Genomic DNA, 17,110 nt, shown 5'->3' with positions numbered 1-17,110 from the left:
CTTGTCATCAGTCTCCAGCTTTTAAAGGAGAGTTGCTTGTATGGTGAAAGTATTTGTTCTAGGTCCTTTGTTTCAGTGCCAGCATTGCTGGTAACTGGTTGTGAGTGTGTCTCATTTCAGTTGGCATGGGTATTAAGAACAGGTCTGGGAACTGCCCTGGCACCCAACTGCCAATACTAATGAATGATTCCATAAGAAAAAAAGACACATCTCAGTTCCAAACAACTTTTAGATCAAAGACTACTTGTAAAATATGAACCTTATGTACTTTTTCACTCTCTTTTCTTGGTAGAGGAAAAAGATAGGTTTTAAGAAGGCCACACTTGCCAGGTACCAGTGTCTCATGCCTATAATCCTAGCTACTTAGGAAGCTAAAGTCTGAAGATCACAGTTCAAAGCCAGCCCAAGTAGGAAAGTCTGTGAGACTCTTCACCACCAAAAAGCTGAAAGTGGAACTGTGGTTCTGGTGGTAAGGCACTAACCTTGAACCAAAAATGCTCAAGACAAGCCCTGAGTTCAAGCCCCAGGATGGCACACACACACAAAATAATCCTAACAGAAGAAGAAGGCTACACTGGAACTAGATAGACGCCACTGGCTCATGCCTATAATCATAGCTACACAAGAGGCTAAGAGCTGAGGGCCGCTGTTTGAAGCCAGCATGAGCAGCACAGCCCATGAGATTCTTATTTTCAATTAACCAGCGAAAAGCTGAAAGTAGAGTGGCTCAAATCATTAAGAATAAACCTTGCGCAGAAAACCTAAAAGACAGCACCTGAGGCCAACCCCAGCACCAACACACACACACAGGCACACGCGCACACACACGCACACGCACACACACAGGCCACATTCCTCCTGTTTCTCACAATCAGTCATTTTTATTGTTATTCTATATTTCATTAATATAGCTGATCAAAAAGTCTACCTAGTAATCAGTGATGATTACATTAATAGAGAAAGGGGGGCAGGATGCGACCATTCAGCAGATGCAGAAAAACGTTTTGACGAAACTTAACATCCATTTGTAGTAAAAATTCTAAGCCACTAGGTATAGAAGGGAATTCATTAATGTAAAGTAAAATCTAGTTGACAAGACAGATTCCTGATACTGGGTCAATACTCTGTACCAGATAGCCTAGAGATTAAAAATTAAATATGTAATGTTTACAATGAAAGAAAAATAAAACTGTCATTACATACAGATAATCTAATTATGTATTTGTTTTGATTTTTAACATAAAACAAATGATTAGTATTACTAAGAGAGTTTATATATTTGCTAGAACTGAAAATAAATGAGTATTCTTCCTTAGATCAATACTGAATTTTTAAAAACCTAGCATTTAAAATACAGTACAAATATCTAGTATTGGGCTTGAAGCATAGCTCAAGTCATTAGAAGGCCTACTAGCAAGTATGAGGCCCTGAGTTCAAATTCAAGCAGACCTTAATTTTAAAGCATTGAGTATAGAGAAACGATATGTAAGGCCTTTACAAGAAACATTTAAAGAAACATTTAAAATGAGTGGAGAGATATATAATAATCATAGTATGGAATTAATAGTTTGAGTATTTTACTTTTAATCAACTTTTTATATAGGTTCAATGTATTTCCAATTCAAATTCCTGTTTTAAAAACTATATTATTTGGATCTAAGAGGAAAGAACAAAGTTGGGGAGGAGATTGGATCTAGAAAGGAGATTTAGCCATATCTATAACATCTTCTCCATCATTTATTGGATTCGGACCGGAAATTGTCTTAACAACCTATGAAAGAGGCATTCTGCCAGGTGTACTGAGCTTTGCCCTTCTGAAGCAGCAGTCTTTGGCCAAAACGACCCCTGTCACACAGGAAAATGTGTCTTATCGAACTTTCCATAGGGAGAATCTGGCATCTGTGATAGAAGCGAAGTGCTTCCACCACACATGGAGTGGAGAAAGATGTGTCTGGGCACATTTTCTGCTCTGGCTTGTCCTCTCTTGGGAGGGACAGGTGAATTGCCAGAGGCTGTCTGTCCATTGCTGATTGTGGACTTCCTCTCTAGATTGTTGGTGATGCAGTTGGCTGGGGCTTTGTGGTGAGAGGAAGCAAGCCATGTCACATCCAGGCTGTGGACCCCAGCGGACCCGCGGCTGCTGCAGGAATGAAGGTACCAATGGTTTTCTCATCCCATTCTGTGCCATTTCTAGTAGTAGTAGCAATAGCAGTAGTAGTAGCAGTAATAGCAATAGCAGCTTCTCTTCTTCCTCCTCCTTTTCTTCCTCCTCCTTTTTCTTCTCTTCCTTCTCTTCCTCTCCCTCTTTCCTCTTCCTCCTCCCCCCACTTGCTTCTCTCTGCCCCCCCCCCCCCATTCTGGCTTTGAAAACAGGATCATCCTCATGCCTTGCTCACTTCCAGGAATACAATAATATATCCAGCCTGTCCATCTGTCCGTCCGTCTTGTTTTTCCTTTTTTCTCCTTTCCTTTTCCTTTTCCCTTTCCCTTTCCCATTTCCCTTTCCCTTTCTTTTCCTTTTTTTGTTAATACCCCGTTTGAACTCTGGATCCTGTGCTCATTCAACTAGTTGGCTTGCTCAGCTGGCACTCTACCACTTAAGCCATGTTTCCAACTCAGCTTTGGCTGGTTACTTTAGAAATGGAGTCTTCAGCCTTTTCTACATGGGCAGCTTCAAACCTTGATCCTCCATATCTCAGCCTCCTGAATAGCTAAGATTACAGGTGTGTGCCACCTGCTCCCATCATCCTTTTTGTTCCCTAATCTCTGAATTCCAGAACCTTCCCATGGGTTGGTCATTTTTCTCTTCTGACAGGACTGAGTCTGAATACCTTGAGCCTTATTTCATTCTTTGACACCTGTTGTACTGTCTTTAAATGTTTTGGGCCTACTTCTACCAAATGTCGTTTGCCCTTTATGAATGAGGTTAAATTGAAGACAAGACCAGAAAATGCAGCAACAAGAGAAGACACTTTTCCTACCTGTCTCCACGTAGCTACACGCATGTGTGTTTGTGTATCTCTGTGTGTATGTGTGTGTGTACTAATATACTTATTTCCGGGAATGAAATCCCAATTTCACACATGCTAGGCAAGCACTCTACTCCCTCCGCCCCTGCCTGTCTCCAAACCTCCCTTGGGTTTCACATTTCTTCTCTTGCCTAATGTTAAGTTTAAAATGTGCATGTGTGTGCATTTTTTCTTCAATCTCATGTAACAACAGCTGTTTCTGTTCTACATGAGGTCCATTCCTGTGGCGTTAATGCTGCCAACAGTGCACTGGAGTCCCACTGTAAGGGTAGCATATGCTAAGAAAATTAAAACAGAAATTATGGTGTCTAGCTTCATGTCTTGGCTTTGCTAGCGACTGGCTCTGAGTAAAATTTGTAACATCACAGAACCTGCTTGCTCCTCATTGAAAGGGCCTCTATATTTTCCTTGGCTCTTTTATGGATTATCCAGCTGCAAATACAAAGACAATGCAAGCATCAATTCTGTATTAATGTATTTATGATTTTGATCATTCAGAAGGCTGAGCAGGATACTCATGAGCTCTGAGTCAGCACTAGGCTATACACATAGCCAAACCCGATTCTCTTTAATTAATTAATTAATTAATGTGCAGTGGCTCACTTGGTAATCCTCTCCACCCAGGCAGCTAAGCTGCGGATGATCATGATCTGAGACTAACCCAGGCAAAAAGTTTGTGAGACCCTCATTTCAACCCATAAATTTCGGTGTAGTGGTCCACAGCTGTCACCATAGCTACATAGAAGGCGTCAATAGGAGGACTGCAGTCTAAACCAGCCTGAGACAAAAGCAAGATCCTATTCAGAAAAAAAAAAGAACAAAAGCAAAAGGGAAAGGAAGCATGGCTAAGGGACAGAGGACTTGCCTTTATTTAAGGCCCTGACTTCAGACCCTAATGTCACCCAAAAAATACTTTTTGAAAAAAACCTTTTACATACTTTAGGACTAAAATGATACATACACAAAAAATGCTGAAAAACATAGATAAGTAAAATAAGATTACCTATAATCGTTTCTAGCCCAACAGTTTTATGGGGACTGTAATTGGCATATAAGATGTAGCTCCATTAACATTTTGGTTCATGTTTTTATAGACTTCTTATAGTCATATATTTGTATCTAACAAGTATATATATTCATATATGAATATTCATAGATTTGAAGGTTGAAGGTATATGTATACACATATACCTTTATAGTATGTACACCTAAATATATATATATCTTCATTTGGCATATACATACACAATTACACACATATAAATATATATTGTCTTCATTTATATAGAAAAACAGTGTAAGAGGATGTTAAGACTCCTCATTTTCTCATTTTTGGTGTGTGTGTGTGTGTGTGTGTGTGTGTGTTGCCAGTCCTGGGGCTTGAACTCAGGGCCTGGGTACTGTCCCTGAAACTTCTTTTGCTGAAGGCTAGTACTATACCACAGCCACAGCACCACTTCTGGCTTTTTCTGTTTATGTGGTACTGAGGAATGGAACCTGGGCTTCATGCATGCTAAGCAAGCACTTTACTACTAAGCCACATTCCCAGCCCTGGTTTTGTTTCCTTCAGTGCTCTGTGCATTTTCCTATAGGATATTGATCTCTCCATTCTCTGGGACCATGCATCAGAGGACTTAGAAGTCAGAAAGCTACAGATAATTCCTACCATCCATTTATCCAATACTTTCATCTTCTCCACAGACTTTTTTCCTAGTGAGGTAAACCAATACAGTTATGATATGAGCCTCCACCTCTCTGGTGTGAGATATGTGCCCTTTGGCTTTGTTTTACATACAAGAAAAGAGGAAAGATAAAGAAGTTGGCCATCAAGGAATGGTGTTAAGGGAGAAGAGCACTTTACTGCTGGGCTGGGTAACCCGTGTTGGTATGATTAAGTGCTGGCTCTGTCCTTGTATTGCAGATCTTGTCCTGCCATTCCCTATATTCCTGGGCAGTTCTGGAAGCTTCCTTGGCTATGTCAGTAAGGGTTAGAGACACTGTCCTACTTTTTCCAAAACTGCAGTAGGCACAGCACCAAAGAGGCACAGCAGGAGAATTGGCTTGGTTCATAAAGGGTGGGATCTTGTCTCTTTGCCGAAGCCAAATATTTTATTTTCTAATGGAACTCTTGGCTGTAGGAAGGACTTTATATTTTATTTCCCCACAAAAAAAATACCCAGTGTGGATTATTTTTGGCATGGTGCTTCAGTTCTGAGCATGCACTCGTTCACATGAGGCCTTGACTTAAAACACATTTCCTTTGAGGAAAGCAATGAATTACATTGCAGCTGAGGCCTGGGATTGCTCAGCCAAGTATACAGGGAATTTAATTGGCTTTCATTCATCTCTGTTGATTGACATGCATAGCCACTGTCAATTGGTTAAGTTTTTATATATTTGTATAGGTGGGTTTTCCTGAGCTTTTGTTCCGTTTTGTAAACTAATAACTTATGTAGTTCCTATTTTTATTTTCTCTGGAGGTGCACAATCATTTTTGTATGCTAGAGAATAGCACAGAATTCATCTGAGCAGTTTCTACACTATTGTATTGTACAGCTTTCTAGTTCAGTGACATGACATGTTATGTGCTCAAAGCACTTTGGTCTCTATCTCTGTCTCTGTTTTTGTCTCTATCTTTCTCCCTCCTCCCCTCCACCCCTGTCTGCCTCCTCTCTTCCTTCTTTCATTTCTCATTCCCTCTCTCCCTCCATCTCCATTACTCTAGCCTTCTCTTTTGGCTTTTCCCCCCTCCCTTCTCTTTCTTCCTTCTTCCTCCTTCCTTTTTTTCCCTCCCTGCATGTCCCAGACTTTTCTGCTGGACTGTCTTTGATCCTACAAGTCTCAGCCTCCTAAGTAGCTTGGATTACAGGCTTGAGCCACCAGCTACTATCTTAAAGCAAATTTTGTGAATGATTCAATACAAGGGAACTTCTATAGAAAGGGAAATTCACCTATTGAGCATCTGCAGTGTGTTCCCCCAAATACTTCATATCCATGATATAGTTTATAGTGTTCTGGCACCTTTTGAAGATAGGTGGAAAATGTCTTTCTACTTCATCAGTAAGAAAAGTGGGTGAGCTTTCCCAAGGCTCTCCGGTTGGCAAATGTTAGAGGTAGATTCAAACCTGGTATTGCTGTCCCTACTTCAGCCTACATATTTCCCATGGTATTATTTTAAGAAATGCAAACTCTTGAGGCAGAGCCCAATAAATAGTAAATGCCATTAAACCCTTGGTGAACTATTCTAAGGAAGAGAATTATGTTCTATTCAAAGCACATCATTAGGATGATCACATGTTCACCTGGACTGAAGAAGACAAAATAAATAATTTTGTTCTTGGCACCAACTCCTCACTTCAGTCAAGTCTAGATCCTACAGCGTGATAGAGAAAATTCCAAAACACTCACTTCTTGTTAGCGCAGACCATTCAGTTCTTGGACTCAAAAGGAAATTTAGCTCTAATCACAAATAAGGAACAAAAGATATCCTTGGTTTTTTCTGGAAAGTTTATTTATTTATTTTTCTTGTGGGAATAATTAAATCTGGTGAGAAATTGTATTCAAGTTTTCAAACTGCCTTGTGCCAAGTCTCAGAGGGATTTCAAGCCTCCTGGCTTCTCCGTTTGTTTCCTGCTGTGGTGAATTGATGGATGTGGGCTTCTGGGCCTCTTTTTTTGTTTGTTTGTTTCTTTGTATATTTATATAGAAACAATCACCATGATGAAACACTGGCCATTTTTCCCTCTTCCCTTTAAAATCTGATTTTTTTCATATAAAAGAAAAATTTTCACAGGTGGACCCATTGCACCAATGAGATGTACAAGATCTTATGTCGAAAATGAACTATATCTCTTTGGTGTGGGGGCAGGGGGGGGCGAAGGAGGAGGGATATGAGAAGGGGAAACAATGCTTGATAAAAAATGCACTCATTACCTTGCCTATGCAATTGTATCCCCTCTGTATGGTATTTTCACAGTAAAAAAAAAGAAAAAAGAAAAATTTTCCAAATCTTATTGATCTTGTCTCTTCATGATCACAGCTCTATTGATTCCATAGTATTTTCCTCCTGGACCAAGAGAGGTCAGGTTCCTAATTGCTCAAACCTGCCTGGGCATTGACATAACAAATCATAAAATACTCATCAAAACAGACGGACAACCCCTCAAGTGCATAATTTCTTACTTGTCAGTCATTATTGTTCAGTATTAGGTGCTGGGTATTATGATAGGCCAGCATGGGATTTGTAGTTGAAAGAGGAAGAGATAGATTAGGCTCATAATCATCCTGTTGAATATATAATCACAATCCAAGATGAGAATAATGAAGTTTAAAAAAACAAAACAAAACAAACAGTGCTTGTAGTTTTTTCAGGGAGGATGGGGGATGAGAAGGACAACCATTTCTGGAATTCAGAGAGGAAAGGTTTGAGCAGAAAGCTGAATGAATAGAGCTGGGTTGGTGGTGTATGCCTATCATTTCAATATTCAGACAGGAAGTTCAAAGCCAGTCTGAACTACGTAATAAGACTGCTTCAAGCAAACAGAATAAATAGAAATTTTTAAAAAATGAAGAGAACATGTGTGTGTATATGCACATATCCTTGTATAGGTACACACCGGGCTTATTCTGTATAGAAGGCAGCCTGGTTTCCTGAAAGCCATGTTAGACTTCAGGATGAGGAAAATTTGGAAAGATAGTATTTTTCTGCCTGTTTTTTTTTTTTTTTTTTGGAGGGGGGGTGTGAGAGGGCAGCAGAGGGGTTCTGGGGCTTGAACTCAGGGCGTGGGCACTAAGCCTGAACTGCTTTTGCTCAAGCCTAGCACTCTACTACTTGAGCCATAGCACCACTTTGACTTTTTCTGTTTATGTAGTACTGAGGAATCGAACCCAGGGCTTCCTGCATGCTAGGCGAGCACTCTGCCACTAAGCCACATTCCCAGCCCTCTCTGCCTGGTTTTGATTACCACCCCCTGGAAGAGCCCTCCTGAGACATATTCTTTCCCTAGTTATCTTTCTTGGCAAAATTGGATACCAGCAATTCACAGTTTTCTTATTTACGCATTCTGTCTACTGCCTATGTGTCTGTGTGTGTGTGCACACTTATGCATGCACATTTGCCTTATATTTACAAATACAGAAGCTAGGGGTGCTGCTCAATGCTAGAGTGCTGCTTAAAAAAGACAACATTTTTGCACTCTAAGAAGCAGTTTCTTTCTCTTTAGGGATTATGCTTCTTCCCCTTCCTTCCTCCCAGTCCCCATGAGGAGGGATGAATTAGATAATGGAAGCTCTGGAGTTTTGTGAACGTGTTCTTTAAATCAAGCCTTTTCAGAACAGGCACAGCTTTTAAGCAGATAATTGGGCAGGTTTTCTCAGACACACACACAAATCTGTCAGACCACAGGACATGTCTGTCACGCTGGAAAGCTCTTCGTGTCTACTCTCTTTCTTTCTACCCAAGGCAATCACTCATATGTTTTCTGCCATAAGAACTTGGGTCGTTAGAGCCAGACAGAATCCTGGCTCCACTCCTAACATGGAGGTCACTTTTGGCTTTTGGCACACTTGGCTTCCCTTGGCCTTTCTCTTACGTTAACTGGGGATGCAGTGCATCTGCTCTTGCTAAGGTTGGGACCAGATCTAATGTATGCTGAGCCCTTGCGTGCCACACTTATTGCCCCTCCCTTCCCTCAGAATGAATAAATGGGCACATCTCCAAGAGACACCCTATTTGTAAAATACAATTGGTCGTGTCTTCAGTCTTTGGCTCTGTCTGGTGGCTCTGAGCTTCAACATTACGAGCCCCAAGTTGCCCCCTGCCTGTTACCCTTGAGTTCTCCCCGATTTCCCCCATTTTTCTGTTCCTAAATTCATCTAGAATGTCACCCCCTCTCCCACCCCTCTCCCACACTCTGCTGGATACTCGGGTCACAAGGTCCTTCCTGAGTGGTGTCATCTTTGCCATCAGCCTTGTTACCAACACTGAGTTCCACTTAGAAATCTCCAGAGGCACCGATGACTGCTTCTGACCCACCCTGCTCATACTTTCCACCTGACGTCTCATGCCCTGTGTCTTGTGACGCATTTCCATGTTCACCTGGGGCTCCCATTTATAGCTTTTTACTGGCACTGGGTCATCTGACACGGAGCCTATGTTTACGTATCAAATACCTTGGGCTTGAGTTCAGCTTTACCTTTCTGTTAGGACCAATGACAATCGCTTCAACTCTAAACTAAGCAGGAGAATTTCTACTTTTCCAATAAAGTGGCTTACAATAGTCAAGATTAAATGTGGTGTGCATTCTGGCTTAGCCCCTGGTACATACTAAACAGTAAGTTTTTGAGGGGGAAGGCAGTGCTGGGGCTTGAACTCAGGGCCAAGGTTCGGTCCCTTAGCTTTTTTACTCAATGATGGTACTCTACCAGTTGAGCTATACCTCTGCTTCAGATTTTTGCTGGTTAATTGGAGATAACAGTCTCAAGGACTTTTCTGCCTAGGTTGGTTTGAACCATGATCCTCAGATCTCAGCATCCTAAACAGCTATGATTACAAGTGAGCCATGAACACTAGGCAAGCAGTAAATGTGTGTAGGTGTTGAAAGTGGAGTTTTAGGGTCCAGGTCCATACTCTAGGCTTTCCCCAAGTCAGATCTGGCTGCTTGACCCCACACACAAATAGCCATATAAAGGACTGAGTGATGGCGAAGGGCAGAGAAAGGAGATTGCAAAAACTGCACAGGAAGTGGGAAGAACGCAGCCCATCTTCGGGGGACTGACAAGAGCTTTGGGCTTAAAGAATTAGGACAGGAGGTGAGAGGTGTGCGTAAACAGTCTCAGTCACTAGTGTGGCCGGGTTAGTCATAGTCTCTGTCCTGGCTTTGGGCTGGGAGCCATCTGGTCTGGGTGAGCAAATTGCTGTAAACCTGGTGGGTGGTCTGTCCTGAGGAGGCTCTGCTGTTCCCTTCCTCCAGCCCAAGATGTTATCAATCCGACCTAGATTCCAAAGCAGCTTCAAGGTTCAAGCAAAGAACAGATGCAGAAATCGAAGCAAGGGTGCCAAACTTTTTTTTTGGGGGGGGGGGGGGGGGGTTCGTTAGTTCATGGGCCCAAGTAAAGGATCAGTACTTTATAGCAAAAGCAGTGTAAGGATCTAGTCACAGTGTCATTTATGATATTGCTTGTTAGAATTATTGTGTTATTCTGAGTCTTCTGCGGATGGTTACTTAAACGAGTTTGTATTTACAAGCAAAACATGAAGTGATAGAACAGTAGCCAAAAGTCTATATCATGGGAAGAAGGTTTAGTGCTCATGTGTCATCCATATTGCAGTATACTATCCTAACTCTCTTAGGAAGAGTATAGTTTTAGGAATGCTTAATCTCAGGTTCTCATCTGAAAAATGGCAAATGTAACTGCTTTATGGCGTAACCCTGAGGAAAAGAATATGGAAAAGAATATGCCTTAGCCTACTTTCTGTTCTTACAATAAAATATCTGAGGGCAGGTAATTATATTAAGAATAGGAGGTAATTTAACTCATTGTTTTGGTGGTAGGAGAAGTCATACAAACAAACAAACAAATGTGGGTAGCATCTTCTTGCTATATCAAACACAGAACAAGGCATCACTTGGTTAAAAAAAAAAATGTGCTAACTGGAGCCCTCTGCCTTTGCCTCCTCTCCTTCCTTCTCCTCCTCTTCTTCAGGGTACAGACATGAGCTGTTGGTTTAAATAGGAAAAAAAATTAGAATGGGGATGGGACTTGTACATAAACAGTTTCAGTCACAAGTGTATCCCTTCTTTTTTTGTCAGTTGTGAGACTTGGACTCAGGCCTGGGCACTGTCCCTCAGCTCTTTAGCACAAGGCTAGTGCTCTACCATTTGAGCCACAGCTTCACTTCCAGTTTTCTGGTGTTCAGTTGGAGATAAGAGTCACAGACTGCCCTGCCTGGGTTGGCTTTGAACCATGATCCTCAGCTCTTAGCCTACTGAGTAACGAGGATTACAGGCATGAGCCACCAGCACCTGGCATGTGTACCTTGTCTGGGGAGAGCTGCAGTATTGGCAACAAAAAGATAAGTTAAGCTCCCAAAAAGATTTATTAAAGTCCTAACCCCTAGTAGCCAAGAATGGGACCTTTTTTGTCCTTTGGGAAGAAGGGCTTTAAAATGAGGTTATTAGAGTGGGCCCCACGGGGCAGAGACACATGAAGGAAGATGTAAAGACACACATGGAGAAAATGTCCATGTAACTGGATTGCTTGCACACAAGGAAAGCAAGCTGGTCGACACAGAAAGCACACACCTCTGTAGTGTTCAGAAAGAGCAGCATGCCCTGTTCAACTCTTTTTTTTTTATTGTGAAAATACTGTACAGAGGGGTTACAATTACATGGGCAAGATAGTGAGTACATTTCTTCTCAAGCATTGTAGCCTCCTCCTTTGTTTACCCTTCCCATCCCTTCCCATCCTCCCTCCCCCCCACCCAATCCTCCCCCTGCCCCAAGTTGTAAAGTTCGTTTTTGACATGACAACTTGTACTTCTCGTTGTATCCTTATTTAAACGACTTGTTTTTCCCCTTCCCCTCCACAAATTATACCAACATCAAATACAGTGAAAGTAGGGGTTATGCTGTGGGGGAGGGACATACAAAGCAACAAAGAAATAATCTTATAATTGCATTAGAAACAAATGCATGAAAGAAAAAAAACATTTAAAATACATATCTTAGGGTTCATTTTCCTAACATCACCTTATCTGACCTTTTCTGCTTGACTCATACATATACTAGATATTGCAACTAAGGGAAATCATGGGACCTATGTTTCTTTGGGCTTGGCTTACTTCACTTAATATAATATTAATATATAGTAAGCCCTGTTCAACTGTTAATTTCACTTCCAGCATCCAGAACTGCAAGGCAAAGTGGTTCTGTCATCAACCAGCCACTCTTTGGGGATTTGTTAATAACCCTAAGAAACTAATCTAGATTGTGGTCATATGTCCAGAAAGGAAAAACATTCTTTGAGGAAGTGGACAGTGGCTTGTGGGAGACAACTAATAACCTTTCTTTGAAAAGTAAACAGCACAAACATCCTTCCACAAGTATTTGTTGAGTTCCTTCTACTTTGCATGCTCAATGGCAGGCAGTGAGCAGTTGTGAGCAAAGCTAGCAATAAATATACTTGCCCTTCGGGCTGAAGGTTTCAAGACAAGGCAGATATTGATTACTGGCAAATATTTAATTACAAACTATGCTGCTACCTGATGATCTGCATTCCATGCAATTATTTTGTTAGAAACTATAATTTATAGGTTTTGGCAGGAGCATGGCTAACGTACAAGGAGCTGGCGTTGTCAGATACAAATGTTTGCATATTTGCACATTTTATTCATTTCTAGAATTTAGAGGCACCTCATTCCACCTGCCATTTTTTTTCTGACAGATGACATCTAATATTGTGGGTATTAAAAGTTACAGCTAGGGTCCTCCAAAGAGACCCCGTGAGAGGAAGGAAAATGATAGAAAGCTGAAATGGAAGATGTTAGTTTGACACAGGGTCAAAAATACCTGGAACAGGGATGAAGGGTACCAAGTCTTGTTTTGCACATTCCTGTATTTCCTGCTGCCTCTTCTATCTCAGTAAACAGCATCATCACCCATCAATTGCTTGGGCTAGAGACCTATAGTTGAAGATACTTCCAAAATGTACCTCAAGTGAATGACTTACATATTATCATTGTTATTGTTGATGGCAGTGAGGCTTGAACTCAGGGCTATGGTGCTGTCCCTGAGCTCTTTCACTCAAGACTAGTGCTCTACCAATTTGAGCCAAACCACCACTTCTAGTTTTCTGGTGGTTAATTGTAGATAAGAGTCTCATGGACTTTCCACCCAAGCTGGCTTCGTACCTCCATCCTCAGATCTCAGCCTTCTGAGTAGCTAGGATTATAGGTGTGAGTCACCAGCTCCTAGCTTCATATTTTATTTTCTAAAAGACTTTGAGCGTGGGGACAAATGTGCAGATAATAGGTGACATGAGTCACATACAGAAGCTGCAGACAGCTTGGAGTCTAGACTGTGTACCCTACCAAAAAGGTGGTTGTTGAATTTTATGCTTAGCATATATACTAGATTTTCAGTAAATTTCATGACTACCTAATTCTAAGATAATACTAAAGCAGTTTTGGTTACGTGATAGGCCATGCTAGGCATCATCCTAGATACATTTCTTCTGGTATTATTTATTATAGCAATCCTGATACTCAGGTATTGTCTCCATGTTTAAATGTATTGAGAAATTAGCTGGAGGCTGGGAATGTGGCTTAGTGGTAGAGTGTTTGCCTAACATGCATAAAGCCCTGAGTTTGATTCCTCAGTACCATATAGACAGAAAAAGCCAGAAGTAGCACTGTGGCTCAAGTGGTAGAGTGCTAGCCTTGAGCAAAAGAAGCTCAGGGACAGTGTCCCAGCCCTGAGTTCAAGCCCCTGGACTGATTTTTAAAAAAGAAAGAAATTAGTTGAAGCTGTGTGTTGGTGTCTCATGCCTGTAATCCTAGCTATTGGGAGGCTGAGATCTGAGGATTGGGATTTAAAGTCCATGAGACTTTTATTACCAATTAACCACTAGAAAACTTTAAAAAAAGAAGAAGACAGCTGAAGGCTAAGATGTGTGTATGAATTCATATATGTCTAAACCTAGATCCCATGTTTTGGTATTATTATTGTGCTCACATGGAACTGATTATCTCGAAAGAAAGTATAGGCCAGATATATCTTTCACATCATAGGGATTTAGATAGTCTGTGTACAGAGGCATCATATTGTATTTGGACCACTGTATATTGGCTCATGCTGTGTTTAATGCTACTCTCCTAGAATATACTGATATATAGATGACTTTTTGAGACAGGTGATAAATTCATGCCAATATTTTTTTAAAAACTCAAAGAACTGAGCTGTGGAAACCAGAATGTATCCTTGTCTGTGAACTTTCTAAATATCAAGGATCTGAATAGCCCAAATCTGTTGACATTTGGGCTCCCTCCGTGACTATTTTGTTGCTGTCGTTCTTGCTGTGATTCCTAAAAGCAAGAAGCCTGGTGTTTCTTGAGATGGAAGTGTGCATGCTGTGGTGTGATAATAGCGGGTCCTGCGCAAAGTTCCTACTGAGTATTACCAGCCACCTTGTTCTCTTCAGGGATTCGGCATCTGTGTTTTTCTTACTTTATGTTTTGTTTGAAAATGGTTCATGCTCTCACTCTGGCTGAGTCTAAGCTTTAGGCATGTTTGCCTTTGCCCTCACATTTCATTTTCTTCTTGTCTGTTCTCCAGCTCCCATGTACTAACGGACTCCTTCCACCAGGACTGCTGTGGAATGTGAGGCCAGAGTGTACAAAACGCCACCAGACTGTAGGGATCCCAAGCTATCCTGGAGCCTAAGGGACTCATGTGGACTTGCTGTCTTTTGTGGTCACCTTCAAGGCAACCTGACTTCTATGAAGTGAAAGCAGCCATTGGCAGTGCTCTTAATAGGCATTAGAACATTTCAGTTCTTGGCTCTTTTCTATGGTTTTGCAGTGGGTGGCTTTATAAATCATAACTAAAGCTAAGTTTTGTCCAGAATATGTTGAAATACCCTCAGCAGTGTCTTTGGAGTTTCCAAAGTGTTACTTCTACTGCCATTAATCAGAACCTTACAGCTAGAAAGATTCCTCTAATTCTCAATACCATTTGGGAGTCAAATGACTTGTTAAGAACCAAGTAGCATCTGTGAAGCACATGTCCACAAAACAGACCTACATAGTGTGTGCATCACATCTGAACAATTAAATGCTTTCTGTAGATCATCTAAAACAGATCCACAGATTCTAGGATAGGAGTCCTCCAGACTAGCCTCTTCATCTTACAGGCAGTAAAAATAAGGGCCAGTGAAGTGAAAGGACTTCAGCCGGTGTTAAGTGAGAAGACCAGGGGTCTTCCGACATGATGTTGACAGAAATATGTGAAATAGATGAACTTCAGTAGAACACTCCCTTTATATTGTTTCTTGATTTTTTTCTAGCTCACTTTTACCATCATAGTCTTTTGGTAACTAATAATGATGTGCACTCTTTTATGTTCATCTGTTTATTTTTTTTCTTTTAACTTAGTTATATAGAGGAGGATTTTGTTGTATTTTCACATGTTTACAATAGATTTCAATTCTCACTCTCCCTTCCCCCCATTCAACCTGTTAATAATAATAATAATAATAATAATAATAATGTCTTGTTTGTGTCAAATGTGTATATAAAGATATTTTTCTTTTATTCTCAACTTCCCAAAATAGAGATATAGTACTGCCAAGTCCATTTTACACATAAGAAAATGAACACTTGGGTGGGACACAATGGTGTGTATCTCTAATCTCAGCACTGAGGATGTGAAAACAGTAAGATCTTGAGTTCAAGGTCAGCTTGGGCTGCATAGTTTAGACCCTATCCTAAAAAAGGAAAAAGTCTCAAGTGAGGTGTTCAGGGCCAAGAGTGAATTCCAGCTCTGTTTGTGCCATAAATTCCACTTTGGGTACTGATCTTGAACATAATCCTCTTGTTTAAAGCAAACATAAACAAGAACGCAGAGAACCTTGAAGGAATACCCAGACTGGAGTTGGCCTGAGTTGAGGCCCAGACCTGGACACTATTTGGAAACAATCTATATTTTTAACTTTTTAGTTTTTTTTACTGGTCCTGGGGCTTGAACTCGAGGCCTGGGAACTGGTCCTGAGCTTCTTTGTGTTCAAGGTTGGCACTCCACCACTTGAGCCATAGTGCCACCTCTGGCTTTTTCTGAGTAGTATATTGGAGACAAGAGTCCCACAGACTTTTTTGCTTGGACTGGCTTCAAACCATGATCCTCAGATCATGAGTAGGTAGGATTGCAGGTGTGAGCCACCATCACCCAGCTTGGAAATAGTCTTTAAAGATGGCCATGATGTAGAGTACTCTCCACCCTGGATGCAGCACTGCATTCATTTTCCTGCCTCTGATTCAAATGGAGGGTGGTGCTCTGTATTTTGGCTTTGAAATACCTTTGTTTTTGTGTCCTTTGGACTGTTTCCTTGCAGAGTGTCAGTTACACACATACTTGGAAGTTTATGAGCCCCACTTCATGTCAAAATCCACACAGAGCAAACCAAGCAAAGAAGCAGGCCCTTGCTTCTTTCAGTTGCCTTTCAGAGCCAACTAATTGCTCGTGCCCTCAGCTTTGTTGCTTTGAATTGTTGCAACTGGGCCAAGTGGCATTCAAGAAAGCTGGCCTTCCCTCACTTCTAGTGTGAGGCAGTTTCTGTTGCATAAAACACCCCTGGAGAGGCTGCAGTGAGGTGTGGTGTTGTATCCTGGGAAGGCCCCAGTCTTGAGCAGAAAAAGGCTTTTTGTTGTTGGTGGTAGTGGTTGTGGGGCTTGAGTCCCTCAGCTCTTTAGCTCAAGGTGAGCACTCCACCAGAACCACTTCTGGTTTTCTGATGGCTAATTGGAGATAAGAGTCTCATGGACTTTCCTGCCTGGGCTGGCTTTGAACCGTGATCCTTAGATCTCAGCCTCCTGAGTAGCTAGGATTACAGGTGTGAGCCATCAGTGTCCAGCTAACAGAAGGTTTTTTGAAGAAAAGGAGATATCCTTCATACTATCCCTAAGAAAGTTGAAGGTTATTTAAGAAAATCAGTCTCTAATTAATTTGAACACGCCTCTGTCTGTCTGTCTGTCTGTCTCTCTCTCTCTCTCTCTCTCTGTCTTTTCAGTCCTGGGGCCTGAACTCTGAGCCTGGGCACTGTCCCTCAGCTCTTCAGCTCAGGGCTAGCACTCTACCACTTGAGCCACAGCACCACTTCCGGCTCAATACTTTGGATCTTTAGTTTTCAAATCTGGAGGTTTGTCTCCTCCCCTTCACATCTAGATTCTTACCCACTCTGTTTTGGCAGGAGTTTCTCCTAACTTAGGACAAATCCACAGTGGGACCCATCGCAAAGGCAGGGAACAGGCAGAATAGGAGCCACCTGTCAGAAGGGCCCGCAGAGCCTCCTGCATCTCAGAGAAGAAA

The 17,110-nt window shown here is 41.5% G+C and overlaps 1 protein-coding gene across 1 annotated transcript in view; it reads left to right on the top strand.

The window, feature by feature from the left end:
• Nucleotides 1–17,110, top strand: part of Deptor (DEP domain containing MTOR interacting protein) — a 121,596-nt gene that overhangs the window by 88,756 nt on the left and 15,730 nt on the right. The window contains exon 8 of the mRNA XM_042672992.1: nucleotides 2,050–2,154. Within this exon, the coding sequence (XP_042528926.1) occupies nucleotides 2,050–2,154 (105 nt within the window). The remainder of the gene's footprint in view (nucleotides 1–2,049; nucleotides 2,155–17,110) is intronic.

The sequence above is a fragment of the Dipodomys spectabilis genome, unplaced genomic scaffold (genome assembly GCF_019054845.1).
Source record: "Dipodomys spectabilis isolate Male_0828 unplaced genomic scaffold, ASM1905484v1 ptg000783l, whole genome shotgun sequence".
Classification (NCBI taxonomy): domain Eukaryota; kingdom Metazoa; phylum Chordata; class Mammalia; order Rodentia; family Heteromyidae; genus Dipodomys; species Dipodomys spectabilis.
The sequence above is the reverse complement of the archived record's forward strand: the minus strand, read 5'-3'. Positions and strand labels throughout refer to the sequence as shown.